The sequence below is a fragment of the Asterias rubens genome, chromosome 10 (genome assembly GCF_902459465.1).
Source record: "Asterias rubens chromosome 10, eAstRub1.3, whole genome shotgun sequence".
Taxonomy (NCBI): Eukaryota; Metazoa; Echinodermata; class Asteroidea; order Forcipulatida; family Asteriidae; genus Asterias; species Asterias rubens.
The window spans coordinates 5,819,914-5,842,131 of record NC_047071.1 but is presented as its reverse complement, the minus strand read 5'-3'; the positions used below and the strand labels follow the sequence as shown (position 1 = coordinate 5,842,131).

Below are 22,218 nucleotides of genomic sequence, written 5' to 3'. Positions count from 1 at the left end.
TATGTGTTGTAATTGATGTGACTGATTGACTAATTAACTAAGAACACAGTTGATCAAAAACTAATCACTTTAAAATCAAACTTGTGGATTGACCAGTTTTTATTTTGTATTTGTCTATTTTGTGTTATGTCTGTATGTGGTTGATAACATCACAAACTAGACGATCATTAGGAATGGGACAATGATGGGATAATGATAATGATTTGTTTAAAAAAAACTGTCCTTGAAATTAAATAGGACGTTGAAAAGAACAATATTTATTGAGCATCACTTTCACATTTCAGTTGGAATAGTAAGAGTACACAAGTTTATTTGGTTTGCGGTAACCAAATATATATTGATACCTCACCATGCAATGCCTCAAATCCTATATATACACAATTTTAGTTGTTGAGATATTAAAACCATACCTCACATCTTTAAGGGAGTTTTGGGTTATCTACATATGTAAGAAAGTCTGCTCCTCTAAGATAAGTGTTTTAATAGTCCTTGATCTTGTTTGATTTGACAGTTGGTTTTGAGCCTCATGCGAGTATGAATACAGCCCACCATATGCTACTGTATGGATGCTCAGATATACAGGCACAGCCAGGACAGTTCTAGTAAGTAAAAACACCCACACAAACATTCTTACAAGTGCTTCATTTCAAGTCTCTTTGTGCAATATGACCCTATGTTGACCTTCATACATGTATAAATTCAGGTTTTGGGGTGGGAAACTTTGGAACACAATCTTCAGGGCCAAGGTTGCCTGCATGTATATTTGGATTTTCAATGGATTTGTTATTGATTGGTTTGTTTAGCGTGAAAGTAACTAATATTGACAGTTATTTCAAACAAAAGTCCATGTGTTTGCATTTTGTTTTGAACTATTGCCAAAGTTTGCCTTTTCAATCAGTGGTTTGGATTACTTCTGGAAGAAACTAAAGATTGCAAAAAGTCTATTTGATAAGAGTGTTTTGATCAACTTCAATTGTGTTTTTATAAATGTTCTAGGATTTAAGAATATTTCCTATCTACAAATCTTTTCTTGTTTCAACAGGATTGGTTTTGCAAACATCTGAATAAGTGGGTTTCCATTTTCCTACTTAAAATAAATTTATTTAAAATTTTCCCTTGTGGTTTTACTACTTTATATTTGAATATAAAAAGTTACATCCCCTTTAGTGAGGAGATCCCTCTGCTGCTGCTTCCCAGGTTGTATTGTAAACTTGGGTGTGATCCCTGGCGGCTATACAGCAGTCTGCTGCTGCTTCCCAGGTTGTATTGTAAACTTGGGTGTGATCCCTGGCGGCTACACAGCAGTCTGCTGCTGCTTCCCAGGTTGTATTGTAAACTTGGCTGTGATCCCTGGCGGCTACACAGCAGTCTGCTGCTGCTTCCCAGGTTGTATTGTAAACTTGGGTGTGATCCCTGGCGGCTACACAGCAGTCTGCTGCTGCTTCCCAGGTTGTATTGTAAACTTGGGTGTGATCCCTGGCGGCTACACAGCAGTCTGCTGCTGCTTCCCAGGTTGTATTGTAAACTTGGCTGTGATCCCTGGCGGCTACACAGCAGTCTGCTGCTGCTTCCCAGGTTGTATTGTAAACTTGGGTGTGATCCCTGGCGGCTACACAGCAGTCTGCTGCTGCTTCCCAGGTTGTATTGTAAACTTGGGTGTGATCCCTGGCGGCTACACAGCAGTCTGCTGCTGCTTCCCAGGTTGTATTGTAAACTTGGGTGTGATTCCTGGCGGCTACACAGCAGTCTGCTGCTGCTTCCCAGGTTGTATTGTAAACTTGGGTGTGATTCCTGGCGGCTACACAGCAGTCTGCTGCTGCTTCCCAGGCTGTATTGTAAACTTGGCTGTGATCCCTGGCGGCTACACAGCAGTCTGCTGCTGCTTCCCAGGTTGTATTGTAAACTTGGGTGTGATTCCTGGCGGCTACACAGCAGTCTGCTGCTGCTTCCCAGGTTGTATTGTAAACTTGGGTGTGATCCCTGGCGGCTACACAGCAGTCTGCTGCTGCTTCCCAGGTTGTATTGTAAACTTGGGTGTGATCCCTGGCGGCTACACAGCAGTCTGCTGCTGCTTCCCAGGTTGTATTGTAAACTTGGGTGTGATTCCTGGCGGCTACACAGCAGTCTGCTGCTGCTTCCCAGGTTGTATTGTAAACTTGGGTGTGATCCCTGGCGGCTACACAGCAGTCTGCTGCTGCTTCCCAGGTTGTATTGTAAACTTGGGTGTGATTCCTGGCGGCTACACAGCAGTCTGCTGCTGCTTCCCAGGTTGTATTGTAAACTTGGGTGTGATCCCTGGCGGCTACACAGCAGTCTGCTGCTGCTTCCCAGGTTGTATTGTAAACTTGGGTGTGATCCCTGGCGGCTACACAGCAGTCTGCTGCTGCTTCCCAGGTTGTATTGTAAACTTGGGTGTGATCCCTGGCGGCTACACAGCAGTAAGTTGTTGTTTTGCTTCTGAGTGGCACCCCCAACAAAGATATTGACTAAATGGGTGACTGCCAATATAGGGCTTGATCGATACGTCAGTTGGTAGAGCTGTGGCCTGTTAAGCTGCAGGTCAAATTACTTAAAATTTACCAGTCAGTTTCCCTGATGGTTTACTACTCGATATACATGTACATATATTTGTTTCCTAACCTAAAGGCAGTGGACAATATTGGTAATTACTCAAAATAATTATTAGCATAAAACCTTTCTTGGTGACAAGTAATAGGGAGAGGTTGGTGGTATAACACATTGTGAGAAACAGCTCCCTCTGAAGTGCCATAGTTTTGGAGAAAGAAGTAATTTTCCGTGAATTTTTTTTGATACCTCAAGTTTAGAACTTTAGGTCCCGAAATCACCCATCTAAACGCACACAACTTCGTGTGACAAGGGTGTTTTCTTCTTTCATTATTATCTCGCAACTTTGATGACCGATTGAGCTCAAATTTTCCCAGGTTTGTTATTTTATGCATATGTTGAGATACACCAACTGTGAAGGCTAGTCTTTGACAATTACCAATAGTGTCCACTGCCTTTAATATAGGGTTAGGGGAACGTAAATGGGAACTATTGTTGAATTAGTTTCCCTTTTACACTGATCTACTAAAAGTAAAAGTGAAAATAAAGGTTTTTGTTCAGCCAGATGTGTTTTTATTCCATGTCAATCCATTTTCAGTGGGAACAATGCCTGTTGAAAAACCTTCTTGCACTTGGTTTGGAACAACTATTCATAAATTCCTAAGACAGTTTATCCATTCTGATGGGTCGAGAGGGCATCACGAGGGGTTGTTTGAACGGATGATATAACACCAGTAAAAGTGTCATAACATGGGCGTGATATGCAAGCTTGCACCATCACACACAGCGCTTATAAGACATTTTCTTCATTTTTATTGGTTGAGAGCAACAGCTGAAACAGTTGTGCCACATCACGCGCTATACGCGTGACGCGCACATCATCTCCTTATAAGGAGTTGTTACCCGAGGGCCTTACCATTTCATAGCTAGAGGGGTGTTGTGTTGAAAGAAATCATTGAAGAATTATAATTTTTGCATTTATTTTGCCTTTTGACCAAGAAGTGTTGATGTTTTTTGACCGAAAAGGTATTTATGAATGGGAATCAAAGTGTGTTGAATCGGTTTTCAACTAATGGTTTAAACCCGCCGAGGCCTGGTTCTTGATATTAACCTCGACTTCGTCTCGTTAAAAAGATCAAGTTCAGGGTTTAAACCACTAGTTGAAAACCTCTTCACCACACATTGATTCCCTTAGTAATTATCAAGAACCAGGCCTCGTTGGGTTTAAACCACTAGTTGAAAACCTCTTCACCACACATTGATTCCCTTAGTAATTATCAAGAACCAGGCCTCGTTGGGTTTAAACCACTAGTTGAAAACCTCTTTACCACACATTGATTCCCTTAGTAATTATCAAGAACCAGGCCTCGTTGGGTTTAAACCACTAGTTGAAAACCTCTTCACCACACATTGATTCCCTTAGTAATTATCAAGAACCAGGCCTCGTTGGGTTTAAACCACTAGTTGAAAACCTCTTCACCACACATTGATTCCCTTAGTAATTATCAAGAACCAGGCCTCATTGGGTTTAAACCACTAGTTGAAAACCTCTTCACCACACGTTGATTCCCTTAGTAATTATCAAGAACCAGGCCTCGTTGGGTTTAAACCACTAGTTGAAAACCTCTTCACCACACATTGATTCCCTTAGTAATTATCAAGAACCAGGCCTCGGCGCAGGTTTAAACCACTAGTTGAAAACCTCTTCACCACACATTGATTCCCTTATTCAAAACCAGTCGTCATTTGCCAAAAATATATCATGAAAAGAAAAAAAAAACTGTAAAATTGTCTACAAAGTAGCAACATTGGGCGATGGATGTTTCTAAAAGATAGTTCTAGTAGCAAATTGACACCAGCTTATCTCTCAGATAAAAAAGTTGTTTTCTTCCCCTAATTACCACCTTTAATTGTACCGGTATGTCTTTGTTTGTCCTGTTGTGTGTACACGTTATGTACAACTTGTAAAGTTAACAAACCTTGATTGGAAACCTTTTGCTGTAAATCTAAGAAAACAAACCAGTTAGGCTTAATGGTGTCACATTCACCTTTTTTTTCATCAATAGCAAATATATTTTAAAGAATGAAATTGATGAACTTGCATACAAAGTTAATGTTGTTTTAACTTCTATCTTCTAGTGACTGTGGTCATATGGGTACATGCAGAGGAAATGGTAAAATTCTGTTTGCTTGGGCAAGAAATGCATCCCAGCCTTCAATACCTTCAGGTGAGTTTGCAACTCTGTGTTCCCTTTCCCCTACACACATTGAGTCTAAATAATTGCTTGGTAGTAAAATTTAATGCCTATTATAAAACTTTAGTGTTACTATCATTACTATATCTCTTAATAAAACGGTGATGCTTCAATAGACATATACACAGGATGCCATTTGAGTTGGGCACCTTTGGCTAGAGTTCAAAAGGAGGTTGCTCAATGCTGATTGGCCAATCCTTTGCGCTGCGCGTATATACATAGATGTGCGTTTCCATAGTTCATCATCGCTGTCACTCTAAAATGGATGGGTGGTGATTTCAACGCATTTATAAGGTCCATTGTTTGCTGTAGTAAGTAGCTTGATTGAGAACCCAATATAAAGCAACCTGTAAATGTTACAAACATTGAGGCCCCCTTCTACCTTTATGTAATGTCAGTATTTTAGAATACAGAATGCTCATTCTAGTACAAAACACCAGTGGCTTAACATCAAGTTAATACAAATATATTGCACAAATCTGCCATATGCCTGGTCAGTATTTTCATACTAAGATTTTACATTGACTGCAGTGCACTTGGACATGGCTTAACATCAAGTTAATAAAAATATATTGCCAAAATCTGCCATATGCCTGGTCAGTATTGTCATACTAAGATTTTACATTGACTGCCGTGCACTTGGACATGACCGACTGTAACAATGTACTTTACACAATAAAAAGGGCTTTAATCTGAATTCGACGTTGATCCTGGTGTTTTTGTAATTAGTCTTATAGTCTTAGTTAGTGTGACATGGTAATGGCATGTTGCTTAATTGTCCATAGAAAGTTGCTATGGTTTAGTTAGTGGCAAAGAAACAGTGCATCACAGATTATTTTTGTCTACATATTTTAGTCATCAGTAATTGAGTTATCCGTCGTGAACTGGTCAAAAAAGTCTTGTGTGTTTTTGATAGACATAAAAATAATACTTGGGAGACCAACTTCATCATTATGCCCTCTGCGATGAGAGTACAAATGTAGTTGTTCTACCTCGGAAATAAACTGTGAAGTTTGATTGGTCGAGAACCAATCATGTGACTCGCATAAAAACGCATGTTACAAGGCTCGCCGGGCCGGGTAACATGATCGTTCCCAGCGTTGGTCGGTTTCGGGCTGTGTACGAAACAACCGCAGGTTCGAGGGAATTGTTTCTTATTTGTCTGCTTATTAAACAATGAATAGTCCATCGTAATAATGTTTGAAGATGAGAACAGAACTTCGAGAAGAGAAATAACAATTATACAAAGGTATGACAAAACAATTATTGCACGTTTTGACTGGGGTCCATGGGTTTTGTACACCCTCGAGGGAAAGTGGCACCCTTGACTTCGCCTCGGGTTCCATTTTCCCCCTCGGGTGTACAAAACGCCATGGACCCCGTCACAGCGTGCAACAATTGTATACTGGTCACCACTGAACTATTGAGTTTTCGTTCTTATAATTATAATCATTACTTCATGTAGTACTAGTGAAATGATGACGTATCGCATACTTCGATTCAGATTGTTAGCGGGACTGACATTTTAAAAACCGTAAACCCTAAAAGAGAAAAACATAAACAGAAATTGAATACCAGCCAAATAGAAATACATTTAACTTTGTTTTGACCAGTAATTGCTTGGCAAAGAAATTTGTCAAGCAGTAGTAAACCTATTTTCTGTTTCAAACAGCTTCATGCACTGGGCTGAGGACATTTGATCAAGCTTAGCATCCATAAAAAATACTATGCAATGAGTGTAATAGTCACAGATGCTTCAAGTCTCAGTTTGACTGGAATATATCTACATGTACATGTAGGTTCCATTTCATCATTGAGGGCGCCCTTCGTGAGGCTGCATCATGATGTTTTTACTGCTCTGCTGTTTTTCGATAGATTGTCTCAGTTTTGCTGCTTGTGAGTTGGTGTTTGTCTCAAATATGTGAACTTTATAGTATGTGAGTACTCGTGATCACCTGCACACCAGTATTTTTCGTTGACTTTGTATTAAAAGTGAGTTTTTACCACAGTTTTGCGGTGGTCTTTGCAGAACATTGTTTTCACATTTAGAGGAGTGACACTAGACTGCCTCTAACCAGTATTTGATAGGAGTTTTTAGTCTGGTGCCGACACCTCCACCTTGCTTGTTCATCTGGTGCTGGACTGTTTTGAGGACGCTGGCACTGACTGCATGCTATAGCCGGTGCTATGTCATTCGTCAGCTCTCTGAATGCCATATTCACACTACTGTGAGCGTTACTAAACTAATTAACTGTGAGATTTGATACTGTGAAGTTTTTTTATGTCTCTCTTTCAAGAGACATGCCTACAATTAACAGATATACGTACTCCAATAGCTTTCTTAAGAGCTTGAACAGTAACAACTGCTTGTTCCAACCGGACACCCATCTACAAAGTACACTCATTGATTTATTGGCGTGCCGAAAAAGAAATAAGAGGGGATGTCGTGGAGGTAAGAACCTGTACAGGAAGATACAAGTTGTGGAGGCTTATAGACCTCACTTACAGAACCCCACGATCATTAGAAGAGGAGTAACTTTGTCAAATCTTACTGAGATTAAAACCAACACTTTAACATCAGTTCAAGAACATCCAAAGAGAGATTTTCCTACATTCGTGCTTTGCAACGCTCAATCTCTTGTGAACAAATTTGATGACTTTGAACTGCTTTTACATCAAGAATCTGTAGATGTGGGAGTGATAACTGAATCTTGGTTTCGACCTGATATGCCTGACTATATGCTCTCCATTGACGGCTATGAGATTTTTTCAAAGTCTCGTAGTCATGCAAAAGGTGGAGGAGTTGCAGTTTATGTCAAGTCACTAATCACTGCAAGTGGGATTCCAGAAATCTCAGTCCCCAACGAGCTGGAGTGTGTATGGTCTCTATTACAACCTAAGAGGCTACCCAGAGATACATCGATCATCGCTGTATGTGGCGTCTATATTCCACCAGATTCATCCCTCCAAGATCTTCTCACACAACATCTATTGGAATCCATGGACCTTCTCCACACTAAATATCCGGACATAGGCTTTGCTATTATGGGGGACTTCAACAGAATGCCCGTAAACAACATTCTCAAGCATTGTAATCTAAAACAGTTGGTTAAATTTCCCACTCGTGCACTTGCTACATTAGATCTTATCATGACCAATTTCAATGTTCACTATAGAGACCCAGTTCCCTTGTCAGCATTGGGAAAGAGTGATCATGTGTGTATCCTGTGGAGACCCAAAGTGCATGTTATAAAAAATCAGGGCAGCAAAAGGACATTTCGTCCCATGAAAGATACAGAATTGAGAGAGTTTGGTAGGTGGATCCAAGAACAAGACTGGTCTAATGTTCTCAAAGCTGAAAATACCCAGCGTAAGGCAGACGCACTATACGAGTCTCTCCATGGTGCAGTTGATAGATTCTTTCCCATGCAGACAATAATAACCCAAAGCAGTAGTAAACCATGGATGTCTCAGAAAGTTCAATCACTTGTAAAAAAGAGACAGGTTGCGTTCGGATCGGGGAGAGTCGAGGTGTACAATAAACTACGCAATGAGGTACGTAGAGAGATCAAGAAGGCTAAAGTTCACTTCTACGCTAACAGAGTCCGAATTCTACAAGAAACCAATCCAAGGAAGTGGCACCAGCAGATAAAAACAATGTCTGGAAACACTAAAGCTGTCCTCAGAATACCTGTCCAGGGAGTGAGTGATGATGATCATGTGACCATTGCCAATACAATTAATGATCAGTTTGTGAAGGTTTCTTCTCATATCCCCCCACTGGATCTTAATGTTCTGGAGGCCTACTTACCAGCCATGGAACCTCCACCATCACTCTATCCTTGGGAAGTGTACACTGAGCTCAAAAAAGTCAAATCCAACAAAGCAACTGGTCCCGATGGAATTTCTCCCAAGCTTGTTAAAGAATTTGCCTATGAGTTGAGTTCACCTTTAACTGATGTGTTGAATTGCTCGTACAAAGAGGGTGTGGTGCCTAAGCAATGGAAAAAAGGCCATAGTAGTGCCAATACCAAAAACGAACCCCCCTACAGCTGATAAACTCAGGCCAGTTTCTTTGACTGACTGCTTTGCAAAGATTGGGGAGGGTTTTGTAACAAACTGGGTTTTGGATGATATTCAAGACAAAATTGACCCACAGCAATTTGGCAATGTCAAAGGCATTTCGACCTCCCATTATTTAGTTAGTCTCCTTCATTCACTCCATCAAAGTGCCGACAAGGTTGACAACATTGGGACGGTGGTTCGGACGGATTTTTCCAAGGCGTTCGATATGATTGATCATACCATCCTCATTGAAAAATTTATCCGCTTGGGAGTCCGTAGATCCATCGTCCCTTGGTTGTGTGACTTTGTCAGCAACCGCGCCCAATGTGTACGATACAACCAAGCACTCTCAGAGTACAAGGTTCTCAGTGGAGCTCTCCCGCAAGGAACTAAACTCGGCCCCATTGGTTTCCAGGTTGTTATTAATGACGCTGCTCATGATTTGGGTGAAAAGATTAAGTGCTGGAAATATGTGGATGACTTGACATTTGCTGAAAATCGTTCCTGCTTCCAGCCTAGTGGGCTGCAAGTAGTTCTTGATGAATTTACTGAATGGACCAACACCAACAAACTCAGCCTGAATCCCTCCAAATGTCAAGCCATCCAAACATGTTTCAAAACTAAACCCCCACCACATGCCGAGTTGAGCATTGCGGGAGTCCCTCTGAACTTTGTATCTGAGGCAAAGGTCCTAGGAGTCTGGCTACAGAATGACCTACGATGGGATAAAAATATCAATGAAATTTCTAAGAAAGCCAATCAAAAACTGTATATGCTCCGACTGCTTAAGAGGTTTGGATTTAATGATGTTGAACTCATAACAATTTATAAAAGTTATGTGAGGCCTGCTGTTGAATATGCGGATGTTACTTGGTCTTCCTCAATTACTGCTGCCCAGGAGAAGACTCTGGAGCACCTGCAAAAACGTGCATGCAGAACAATTTTGGCACAGCGCTATACTTCGTATGCGGATGCTATGCAGCTTTGCGGGCTTGAGTCTCTTGCTGATAGGAGGGTGAAACATTGTCTCAGCTTGGCCGGAGGACTTGCCAAGTCAGAACGTACATATGATCTTCTCCCTCCTACCAGACGGGAGTCTCACGCCCGCAACCTGCGTAATGCACATCATTATTCACACTTACGCACCAGGACATCACGATTCAAAAACAGCCCAATACCCTATTTCATCAGCTTGCTGAACAAGTAGAATATTTTGCTCTGTGAACAGCTTTTAATAACTTTTTTTTTTTTTTTTTTAATTAGTGCCACCACCTCTAATCTGTGCTAGATTATTACTCGCTTTTTGATTATTAATAAAACTGTCCGTGCTTACTTTTTACCAGTTATCTAAATAGGGCCTTTATATTCCTTGTGAGCAGCTTTTTAATTTGTTCCTTTTTTCAATGATTTGTGTTGTTTTTATATTGTAAATTATCATGCAATTTGGCCTTCGGGTCACAATGTGATAATGTGAATAAAATATACCAATATACCAATACCAATAACGCTTTGCTTTAAAGCAATTACCACTTACAGTATGTGATGCTCCAAGGCTTGAAGCAACGCATATTTTTTATGTCAAGCCCCCAAGTTAATTTGTCCTGGGTTGAATGTGTGAACTTTGTCACAGTGCTTGATTAAGCATACAGCCAAAGGGTTGCATAAAAGACACTCATCTTACAAACCCATACTGTCTATACCCACACATCTCATTATATCCTCACTATTTCTAAACTGGGCATTATATTTCAGATTACTCCCCCCCCCCTCCCCCATCTGTTAAAATACATCTGCACAGAATCAAGCGGGTCATTAATTTCAGGAAAACAAATTATGCTCCCATTATTTTTACTGATGATAACATGTAGAACCCATTTTAAATGTGTTTCCTAATAATGTTCCTGCCAATTGTTTTGGCAATAAAATAAATATTCGGAGAAAGACTTTTTCGAATGAGAAGGTTTGTATTACGCTACTTGTTATTAATGGAATGTTTCATGATGGAATGTTTCGTGATTTGAAAGGTTGAAAAAGAAAAACAAGGTCTGGTGTTGGTTCAAAAGCTATTTCAATTTGGAAACGTCAAGTTTCAGAGAAAGTGTGTGAATGCACTTTCCATTGTAATTTCTTAAGCTGGTTGTTTATCTGAAATTGTAGATAGCGACTGTCAGGAATAGTTGTTAGTATTCTGCCTTGCTACCTGATTATTTATACAGTTCCGCACTCCGCTCTGTTCAGCTGTTCTTACACACTACATGTATGGTACACTGGTACACTGTCTTAAATTTGCAGCATGTCTTCCCAAATCCCTATTCATGGAATTGGAATTACATTACATTGTTAACTTTATAAAAGTGAACAGCATGCAATTATGTGTGTTTGTTTGACATGTTGCAGGCATGCTTAGAGTAGCCCAGTCCTGCCACTCTTCACATAATTTATGAACCCCCTAATCACTACTCATAAACAATTCAGTGATTCCTTGAGAAATTTGGCCACTGATTATTTATGAATATCCAGAATATGAATTTGGGTTGTGGAGTTGCTCCCCCTCCCCCTTTGGAAAACCATTGTGATGAGTCATCATTAAAGACAGTGGACACTATTGGTAATTGTTAAAGACCAGTCTTCTCACTTGGTGTATCTCAACATATGCATAAAATAAAAAATCTGTGAAAATTTGAGCTCAATCGGTCGTCGGAGTTGTGAGATAACTATGAAAGAAAAAAACACCCTTGTCAAACGAAGTTGTGTGCTTTCAGATGCTTGATTTCGACTAAACTTGAGGTCTCGAAATCAAATTCGTGGAAAACTACTCCTTTCTCCAAAACTACGTCACTTCAGAGGGAGCTGTTTCTCACAATGTTTTATACTTTCAACCTCTCCCCATTACTTGTTACCAAGTAAGGTTTTATGCCAAAAATTATTTTGAGTAATTACCAATAGTGTCCACTGCCCTTAAAAAGTTCAGGTTTCCCTTGTTGAGAACTATTTGACTTTAATCTTGCATGTATTGTTTGCTCTCCAGGTGTTGGTTTTCATGTTGGAGGAAGTAGTGGACTAAAATACTTCACTCTTCAAATTCATTATGGGGAATGGAGTCATCTGAAAGGTAACATTATTCAGTCATTCAAATCAAATGGGTTGTCACAAAATAACACATTGTTTGGTTTTGTTTGGAAATTTTTGTTAGTTTTACTCCAAGTTTTTTTTTTAAATAGCAAACATAATTCAGCAATGCATGTTAGTCTGATCTACTTTACTGTGTGTTACAAAAAAACAAAACTAGACACTTTTGAAATGGTTGCCGAATAGAAAAAAAAAAAAAAAACTAAAATAATTCTGTATAGTTCTTTAAACTTAGGCAGTGGGGAGTGTCGCCAACGTATCAGGATAAAATAAAAATTGATTAATACAATAAAAATGCACAAAATATATAAAATAAATTAAACTTATATGTATTTACTTTCCAATTAAAATGTAGTCCCAATACAATAAAGTGTAGTTGTCCATGATACAAAAACAAGAAATAAATGAAGAATACAGCAGCAAGTGATGAATAAATGATTTAAAAAAATAAATAAAAATAAATTAAAAACCAATAAAATAATAGTGGGGGTATACGTAATAAAAATAAATTAATATTATTCGGTTTCTCAAAATGCCGGTACCGTCAGGTTCAATAACTTGCATGTATCTCCTTCACAAGTCGGTTTAGTAATTTGCTGGTTTTCTCCTTAATTATTTAACCTCCAGGCATATATTTTAATATGTCGTGCCAAACTGCAACTATCGTATATCAATATACAAATCAGCTAAATGACACAAGAATTTCAAACTCGAATGGAAATGCCTGCTTATGTTACAGTTACCTGTTCTGTTTGTTGCGTTTGAGAAAGACTCTGCAAGGGTCGAAAGGTCGAAACGTCAGGTAACTAACAGTTTTGTGCATACCAATTGGTCCTTTTGGTTGGTAAATTGTTTGCAACATCTAGTTCTGTTATCTAATGTAGATGTATTAAGTTTTATAACATTGTGAAAATTCGTTGTAATGCTACACTTGAGTACAAAAATGTAGCTAGCCAATTTCTGAGCCAAATAGTGGCATTCTCTAATGGCCCAATACAGAAGTGCCTAGCATCGACATGAACGTTATTGGGCCTGTACTGGGTGAGTGTTGGCAACTGTACTGGGCCGCTTACATGTAAATGCCAATGTGCAACGAGTATTGGGCCAACCTTTTACCTGGCCATCTGGCCAGATAACGGGCCGATTCTGGGCCAATCTGTAGTGGCCCAATACAGAAATGCCAAGCATCGACATGAACGTTATTGGCCTGTGACTGGGTGAGTGTTGGCAACTGTACTGGGCCGCTTAAATGCCAATGTGCAAATGTAAATGTGCCAACCCTCGATCAGTAATGGGCCAATACAACTCACAGTACGGTACTCGCCAGTATCGGGCCAATACAGACATGTTTGCTGGGATATTAAAGTTGTTACCCCCCACTTTCTTAAAAAGTCACCCCGCCCCTAAAATGGGCAAGATCCGAGATGGATCCATGTCTAAAATGATCTTTAGTGTACAGGAACAGGCCTACAGAGATATTTGAGATTTGGGGCTGTAAATCTTACAATTAAAGTTGATCACGACCCTAACATATGGTGTTAAAAGCTATCCTCATACAGGAAAAAACCTCACAAACCCATTTCATCTTCTCTATACTATGCTAATTGATTATGCCTTGGAGGCATTGTCTGAACCTGAAAAAGTAATAAGTAACCGTGTTGCCATAGTAACCATTACCACCGATCCAGTAGTAATTAAGCCAGTGTATTAGCATGAGGCACATGAGCTATAGTGAGTACCGGTGAAGACGTCATGTATTTGCATTCAAAGATCAGTTCTCTTCACTGGTCATCACTCCCTCTCCTGTTTACTTGTCTGTCCTTGGATGGGAAGGTAGTCATGGCAACCTCCATCTTTATTACGTCAGCTCAGGTTGTGCGGCCAGCATGACCACAGGGCCTTTCTGCCAGCAATTTGTATATGTTTTTGGGGGTCTTTATTCAAGCATCTACATACGTGCAGGGTTTATTTTTAGAATTGAGGACATGTTGTACAGTGGCTGGTGGCACAGGGTGCATATTAAATTACCCTGTGTGCATTTAAGTGTGTACATTTTTAATTGAATTGCTTCTTTTTGAATGCATTGGTTAATGCCAGTTGTCCACCATACTGGCTTGAATTATTTGGTTGGTTCAATGAGGAATAGCAGAGGGTTTTTGCCAAATAACATTACTTGTAGTTGACATTTGATATTTAACGTTTCACTGCATTTGAATATTAACAATGTAATTTGATATCTGTTTTTAAAGGGATAGTACTTGTAGAACAATTTTTTAGATTTTATTTAAAACAGTTATATCCACTAAAATGTAATTGAAATGAATGACATGTTAGTTTTGTAAAGACAATTTTTGAAAAAGGTGCATAAAGATAAAGTTCATTTTATTATTTGATTTATTTATTCGCGTGCCAAGCCACAATCATGTGTACACTCTTTTTTACAAAGACACCAAATATACAACAAATAAGAATTAAGTAGAACTCTTTGCTGATCTTGTTTTTGACAAACTCGAAAGCACTTTTTATGTTATCGTTGACACAGCGTTTGTTCATTGGTATATAAATAACATCATTGTTTTTGAAACTGTTCAAAAATGGACAGAAACAAAATGTGTACCCATGATTGTGTTTGTGCACACTTTTAAAGGAGATATTGCTAATATTGTGCCAATGTAAAACAATCTTTTATCAGACAGAAGTGGTGAGGAAATGTATTTGCTGGGTAATAACTTCTTTGGGGCTAGCCAAAATTGCCACCCGTTCTTTTTTTAACAAGAATCACATCATTTTATGCATACTTGTAAATCATCTTCACTTTATCCTGTTTATACGCTTTTTTGTTGTTGATCCACTTAGTCCATTCAAAGTATCACATTCAGAATTTGAATTCAGACAAAAGTATTGCATAAATTGTAGATGGAATAACTATTTGTTGTTGTTTTTGTTGTTGTTGACAGGCATGACACCAGATCACTCTGGAGTATCAATGTACATGACCTACACGCCGTAAGTATTGTTCTGTTAATAGTTCCAGCTCATTCTAGCCAGCACTGTTTCTACCCATAGATTAAATACAAGCATTTACAAAGTGTGTGTTTTTCAAAAAATATTATGAATTGATCACATTTCTGGGAATGAAACAGAAATAGTGGACACTATTGGTAATTACTCAAAATAATTATTGGCATAACGAGTAATGGGGAGAGGTTGATGGTATAAAACATTGTGAGAAACGGCTCCCTCTGAAGTGACGTAGTTTTCGGGAAAGAAGTAGTTTTCCACGAATTTTATTTCGAGACCTCAAGTTTAGAACTTGATGTCTCGAAATCAACCATCTTCGTGTTGCAAGGGTTGTTTTACTTTCATTATTATCTCGCAACTTCGATGACCGATTGAGCTCAAATGTTCACAGGTTTGTTATTTTATGCATATTTTGAGATACACCAACTGTGAAGGCTAGTTTTGACAATTACCAATAGTGTCCACTGCCTTTAAACTTAATTAAAGTAAAAACAGTTTATTGGGACAGAGTCATTTTTATCCTGGTCTGGATTTTCTTTAAAAATGAATAGAAATCAGTTTTGTGCAGAGCATCAATGCACCACTAACATTTTCACAAGACCTTTCATATTTATCTTGTTTTAAATAGCTCGAGGCAGTTTGGATTTACATACGGTAAACCCCGCTCCCCATACATTTATTACTTCTTAAAAGATTGCATGAGTGACTTGTTTGGTTGTTGCGGACCTTTGCTAATTCTAAAATTACTGGAACTTAACAGTTTTCTGATTTCTGAGTATTTCTGAGTGTTTCAAGCCCTGTTCTAGTGTTCTAGTGGTTTGGGCTTTAATGACATAAATTGATGTTATTAGGTAAATGCTGTTTTAAAATAAGTAGCTGCAAACTTACAGAGAATGTAAGCCAAATGAAAAAAAATATTATGTTAATCCCCTAAAATGAGATGTTGTGTGCTGTAGTTGCTGACTGCCTTGGAATCATCTGGTTCCATTTGGTATTGAAAGGAAATCATCCATCATGTATTACATCCAGTTGGAAATCTCTGCTCAAAATCCAAGTCTCCCTGTAGTATAATTTATGTCCCTCGACTTCACTTGATTTTATGGGGGCTAGAGTTTTGGCAGAAGCAGCAGCATGGAATTATTGAACACTCTTCCCGACAACAACGTATGTTAATTAAAGCCATTGGACACTTTCAGAACAGAAACAAAAATAAAAGTTCACAGATTTACAAATAAATTAATGGAGAAAGACTTCTCTTGAAGTATTATTCCATGAAATGGTTTACTTTTTGAGAAAACATTAAAACAATTATCATGTCATGACACGGTGTTTTCCCGTTTTTTTCCCCCGACTCCGATGAGCCTAATTTTTCACAGGTTTGTTATTTCATATAAGTTGTGATACACGAGGTGTGGGCCTTTTGACAACACTGTTTACTGAAAGTGCCCAATGGCTTTAAACAAGTCAACTAATTTAAGACAAAAACTTAATTTTCCTTCATGTACATACTTGTCTCTATTATTGTACATGTCTCATTATAACTTCTCTAAAGTCATCTTAAATAAAACGCATAGAGATTTCTCTTTGAATGTCATATGCGCTATACAAGGATGGTCCATTATTATTATTACAAATTTATGGGGACAGAAAAGTTGCTTAAGATGGAGCTCTTAAACAAATCTTGTTAGCTCTGTAAGCTGCCATGTTTAAGAATAATGTGTAGTGTTGGCATTGAGTTACACTGACTTAAAGTATGCTTTGACGTAGTCCTGTTTCAATGCAATAAGACAAAGCCAGTTGTGTGTGCATGATGTCTATCATGTCTTCAATGGTTTGGTAAATATCTTCATCTACAGCCATAAAGATAGAGTCTTTCACATGTACTCGTACATATCATTTGCCTTACATAAGCCAGTAATGGTTTTTCTTAGTTTGGGCTTAAAGGCAGTGGACACTATTGGTAATGACTCAGAATAATTATTGGCATAAAACCTAACTTGGTAATGAGTAATGGGGAGCTGTTGATAGTATAAACATTGTGAGAAACGGCTCCCTCTGAAGTGACGTAGTTTTTGAGAAAGCCTCTCAATACAATGCTTTTCTTGAACAGTCTTCATTATCATCTTCGTTAAAGTAATAACAAGTTTATTGTGTCATTAGCATGCAATAACTTGTTCATAAATGCCATCTTGGAATCACTCTTGAATAACTTCCTGGTGATACATGTATGGCCTTTAATAAAAGTAAATTATAGTAGTGAAACAGTGAGTATTGTTTGAAATAGGACTTGGGAAGTAGTTTGAAAAACTCAAGGAAGAAAATACTGCTCTTCATACATTACTTCAAAAGCTTGGGCAAACCCTCATAACGTGTTCATACTGCCTTGCTTATGTAGATTTATTATTTCAAACTTCACTTACATCATGTGCAGGAGTTTCCCAAGTGTTTGACAATTTTCAAGGTAGTCTCCTTCCCTGCCATGGGCGCTTTTTCACAAAAAAATAAGATTCATGTTAAGTTGCCATTATGTTTTGCATCGTGACTTCACACTTTGCTTCGCAATTAAAGGAACACATTGCCTTGGATCGGTCGAGTTGGTCTTTGAAAATCGTATGTAACCGTTTGTTATAGAATGCATATGGTTAGAAAGATATTTTAAAAGTAGAATATAATGATCCATACATGTATCACTCAAAATTGCGTGATTTTCCTTGTGCCTCGTCGACAAACACAAATTTTGACTCCCATAAATGGCCAACCGTGTTAGTTCGCAGAGTAAAAGGAAACCACGCAATATTGAGGCAAATGTGTGTGGATCATTGTATTCTACTTTTTAAACATCTTTCTAACCATGCATTTTGTAACAAACGGTTACAAACGCTTTTTAAAGACCAACTCGTCCGATCCAAGGCAACATGTTCCTTTAAGTTGAGAAATCAGCCCTAGAATATTTAAAATGCAATATTAGTACTAGTCCTAATTACCTATCTGTTGCTTTTAACTACATTTCCTAACTCAAAATGTCCGTCAAAGATCTGGAATTTTGTTGGGAATTTATGTACATTTAGACCCACATCTTCATGTACACCGTACGTATAACAACATGTTATTGAAAAATACAGAAACTTTGCACCCTTTTGATTTTCATAAGTTAGATTTGAAACCTTTAGTTTTGAATACATTGTTTTCATCCTAAACAACACAGTGTTGTACCATACACCTTTAACATTTCTAAAAAGGCTTGCTTGGAAGGATACATTGCGTGATAGTTTGGCTCTAAGGTGTTCCAATTAAATACTGACGCAACAGTGGAAGTTAAAATTGAAACTGTGTAATGTGACAAACAGGAACTTGTTTTTAAAAAAATCAAGTTGAGGCCACCAACCATAGAAAGCTAGGCGCGAGAATCATATATGCTATTCAATCAGGTCAATAGATTACCATATGATTGAATATATGAAAAACAAGGCAGCTGGTTTGGTTTGAATGGTTTTAGTTAATGGAATTTACAAAGGCACAAGTTACACATTTTATCAAGTTCTAAAATCTGTAAATAACAGATTACTTGTCCCTCTAGAATGACGTTCCAAACAAGTGCAGTATCCATTATCATCCTGTAAAGTACATCAAGTATCTAAGCCCTGTTACAAGCATATATAGCAATTGTCTGGAAGGCTCATCTCCCTTAAGTACTTACATGTATAATATGCTGGATGGGAAATGAGTTTGATTTGAAAAGGAAGTAATTTATCAGCATTGGTGTTGGCATAAGTCACAGTCAATTTCCTGTCATCTCATAGATAGATACAAGGAAGGATCCCCTCAGAGTCTGAACTTGTGCAACCTTCAAACTACATTATTTTGTTTCTTTCATTTGTGGATGTATCGCCGTAAGGGATTGATTTAGAATCACACATTTTGTAATCATAATAAGAATAATAACTAGTTCTCGTACTGCATTTTACAATAACTGTTTCAATGCACTTTACAAATAGTGCCCTCGTCATTGGGCCAATAACATTCCTGTAATCTTTCTCAGTTCCCTGGGGAGTATACAACCTGGGCAAACGTAGTGCTCTAACGGCTTTTTCATACACAATTTCAACCTCTACCCTCGCAGGTACCCATTAGTACCCCTGGGTGAAGAGAAGCAAACATAGTAAAGTGAATTGCCTATAGGGACACAAGTGACACGACCGGGACTCAAACCCACACTCTGATGACTTAACCGCCAGAACTTGAATTCCGCTGCTCTAAACCTCTCGGCCATGAAACTCTAGTTGGTTCTTCCTTCTTGCAGCTGATATCTTCTTCAACATCTCCATCTTCACAGATTTCTTGAGGCCTTAAATAAGTAAATGAAAGATGCAAGTCACTTTCAGAATGATCATATAAATAATTAAATGTTGTCTGTGAATAACTGTATTCATTGTTGTATTTGCAGGCAGCCATATGCCGGGGGTGTTTATCTATTAGGAGCATCATCCATGTCTATTCCGCCCGGAGAAACAAGTAAGTATGAAGTGAGAATTAAGCTTGACAGTGTTTTTTCATTAGTCTTAAAGGTCATCAACCCAACATTTTAACGTGCTTTGCTTAGATTGCCATTTTGGTAATTTGACTGGTGCAACATGATGTACATGTATAAAGCACCTAAGACTTTTTCAGGCCTGTTTACCTTGTTTTTGAAAGGGCAAGGGCACCAAGGCATTTTCTTCTTGGTAAGGCCTGTTTGCCTTGTTTTTGAAACGGCAAGGGCACCAAGACATTTCCTTCTTGGTAAGGCCTGTTTGCCATGTTTTTGAAAGGGCAAGGGCACCAAGGCATTTTCTTCTTGGTAAGGCCTGTTTACCTTGTTTTTGAAAGGGCAAGGGCACCAAGGCATTTTCTTCTTGGTAAGGCCTGTTTACCTTGTTTTTGAAAGGGCAAGGGCACCAAGGCATTTTCTTCTTGGTAAGGCCTGTTTACCTTGTTTTTGAAACGGCAAGGGCACCAAGACATTTCCTTCTTGGCAAGGCCTGTTTGCCATGTTTTTGAAAGGGCATGGGCACCAAGGTATCTTTACGTAAAGGGCATGATGAAACGGAAAACTTGTACTGGAGCATTTCAAGGGCACCAAGGCAATGACCATGGGACACGGAGGCAATCGTCTTTGCTGCCTCCGTGAAGTATCAGGCGTGCTTTTTAGATCAAGTGGCAGAACAGGATCATTTCATGCTGTACATGTACATAAAATACTGTTTAATGTTCATGTGTGGCAGACCAAGTTGAGCAAGGCTTTAGAGACTATTTTCTTTGTTGGTCATTTCACCCACATAACATTGTCAGTGTGTTATTCTATGGATCTTCCTTCAGGGTGAATGATACCTTATCATAACAGATGACATTTGACATTGCCACGGTAACAATTATTACAGCTGATGAGCATCTTCAAGGGAAGTCATGAGTTGGGATTTTTCATTTCTTTGTTTTCCTTTTGCTTGTCCAAATGATTGACGACTTGAATGCTGATATCTTAAAGAGAGAGAAAAAAAACTTGAACAAACCCAAAAGACTTTGAAGTCAGGTAGGAATTCTGCTTGGTGGGGTATCCTGTTTCAATAATCTGTATGCCAATATTCAAAATGACTGCAGGCAACTTTCTCTTGACATAAAACATACATGTATTTGTAACAGAATGAACTATCTTAAAGGGTCTGGGTACTTTTTGTAGGACACAACACACAATGTCCACAAATTTACATTAAACTCACACCGTTTAAAGATAATGATTGTAGAAAGCTTTTCTTAAAATGTTACTTGCTGAGGTGCTGTAGCTTTTGAGAAATGAGTAAAACAAGTTACAAATATTAGTTTTGTCTCAGTGAGCCGAAAATTATATTAGCATGTAAAACGTATTTTCGTGACATTGTCTTACTCATCTCAAAAACTAGAGCACCTCAGCAAGTAAAATTTTAGTGTTACATGTAGCTTTCTACTACAATTATCTTCAAACCATATAAGTTTAATATTACAGGCACTGCCGTCGATTTCACAAAACTCTTCCTAACTTAAGACTAATCTCATAGGACTCAGGACGAGTCCCAACCCTGCACTGTAGCATGCAGACCTTAAGATTAATCTTAAGTTAGGAAGAGTTACTCGTCCTAACTCGAGATAAGACGAGTCCTAACTCTTTGTGAAATCGACGGCAGGACACTAATGGTAATTACTCAAAAGAATTGTTAGCATAAAAACTTACTTGGTAACAAGCAATTGAGAGCTGTTGATAGTATAAAGCATTGTGAGAAACAACTCCCTCTGAAGTAAGGTAGTTTTTGAGAAAGAAGTAATTTACCACTAAAATATTTAAATTTTGTTTTGAGACCTCAGAATTAGATTTTAGGTTCCGCAATCAAGCATCTGAAAGCACACAACTTTGTGTAACAAGGGTGTTTTTTCTTTCATTATTATAATCTTGCAACTACATCGACCAACTGAGTTCAAATTTTCACAGGTTTGTGATTTTGTGCATAAATGTTGTGATACACCAAGTGAGAAGAATGGTCTTTGACAATTACCAAGGTGTCCAGTGTCTTTAATCTGTGGGCATTGTGTTTTGTGTTACAAAAAATACACAAATCTCTTTAACCTGTAAATTTAAACCTGTGTTTGTACATAAACTTAATGATGGTTAGAGTTTTTTATTTTATCTCTTGGTTTCCACTTGTTGGATTCAGGCTACAGGTAAAGTATGGTCCAATCGTAGAGTTAAAAACAAGGTCTACATGAAGAGAGCGCATTGGTGATGCTGCGTGCACAAACGCGTAGGATTATTTCCTTGGTCAAAATCACTACCTTGTTTGGGATGTTGGGTGCTTTAACAATGCGTCTGATTTGAATGAATGGCACACGTGTTCATGTACAAACAGCTTTCACTAAAAATACTGTGTTGATACCACCAGACTCTGATTACTGTGTGTTAATGCTTCTAAGCACATTAGAATGTCTACACTAAGGAGAGGAAAGTAACCCATAAATTGCATAAACATCCCTGCTTCTGAAAAGTAGTGTTGTAGACAAGTGGGTCTGAAAACATTCAGAGTTGAGAATTTACATTTTGCAAATGAGAAAATGAAGTTGACACAAGCTATTCACTGGGATCAAGACTTGAATGTTAAGATATGTCTTAACTATGCAGAAT

The 22,218-nt window shown here is 38.4% G+C and overlaps 1 protein-coding gene across 2 annotated transcripts in view; it reads left to right on the top strand.

Moving 5' to 3' along the window:
• The window catches only part of LOC117295427 (peptidyl-glycine alpha-amidating monooxygenase B-like), a 52,465-nt gene that overhangs the window by 11,057 nt on the left and 19,190 nt on the right, over nucleotides 1-22,218 (top strand). For both annotated transcript variants that reach the window (XM_033778079.1, XM_033778080.1), the window contains exons 4-8: nucleotides 512-602; nucleotides 4,705-4,793; nucleotides 11,914-11,997; nucleotides 14,972-15,020; nucleotides 19,480-19,547. In XM_033778079.1, the coding sequence (XP_033633970.1) occupies nucleotides 512-602; nucleotides 4,705-4,793; nucleotides 11,914-11,997; nucleotides 14,972-15,020; nucleotides 19,480-19,547 (381 nt within the window). The remainder of the gene's footprint in view (nucleotides 1-511; nucleotides 603-4,704; nucleotides 4,794-11,913; nucleotides 11,998-14,971; nucleotides 15,021-19,479; nucleotides 19,548-22,218) is intronic.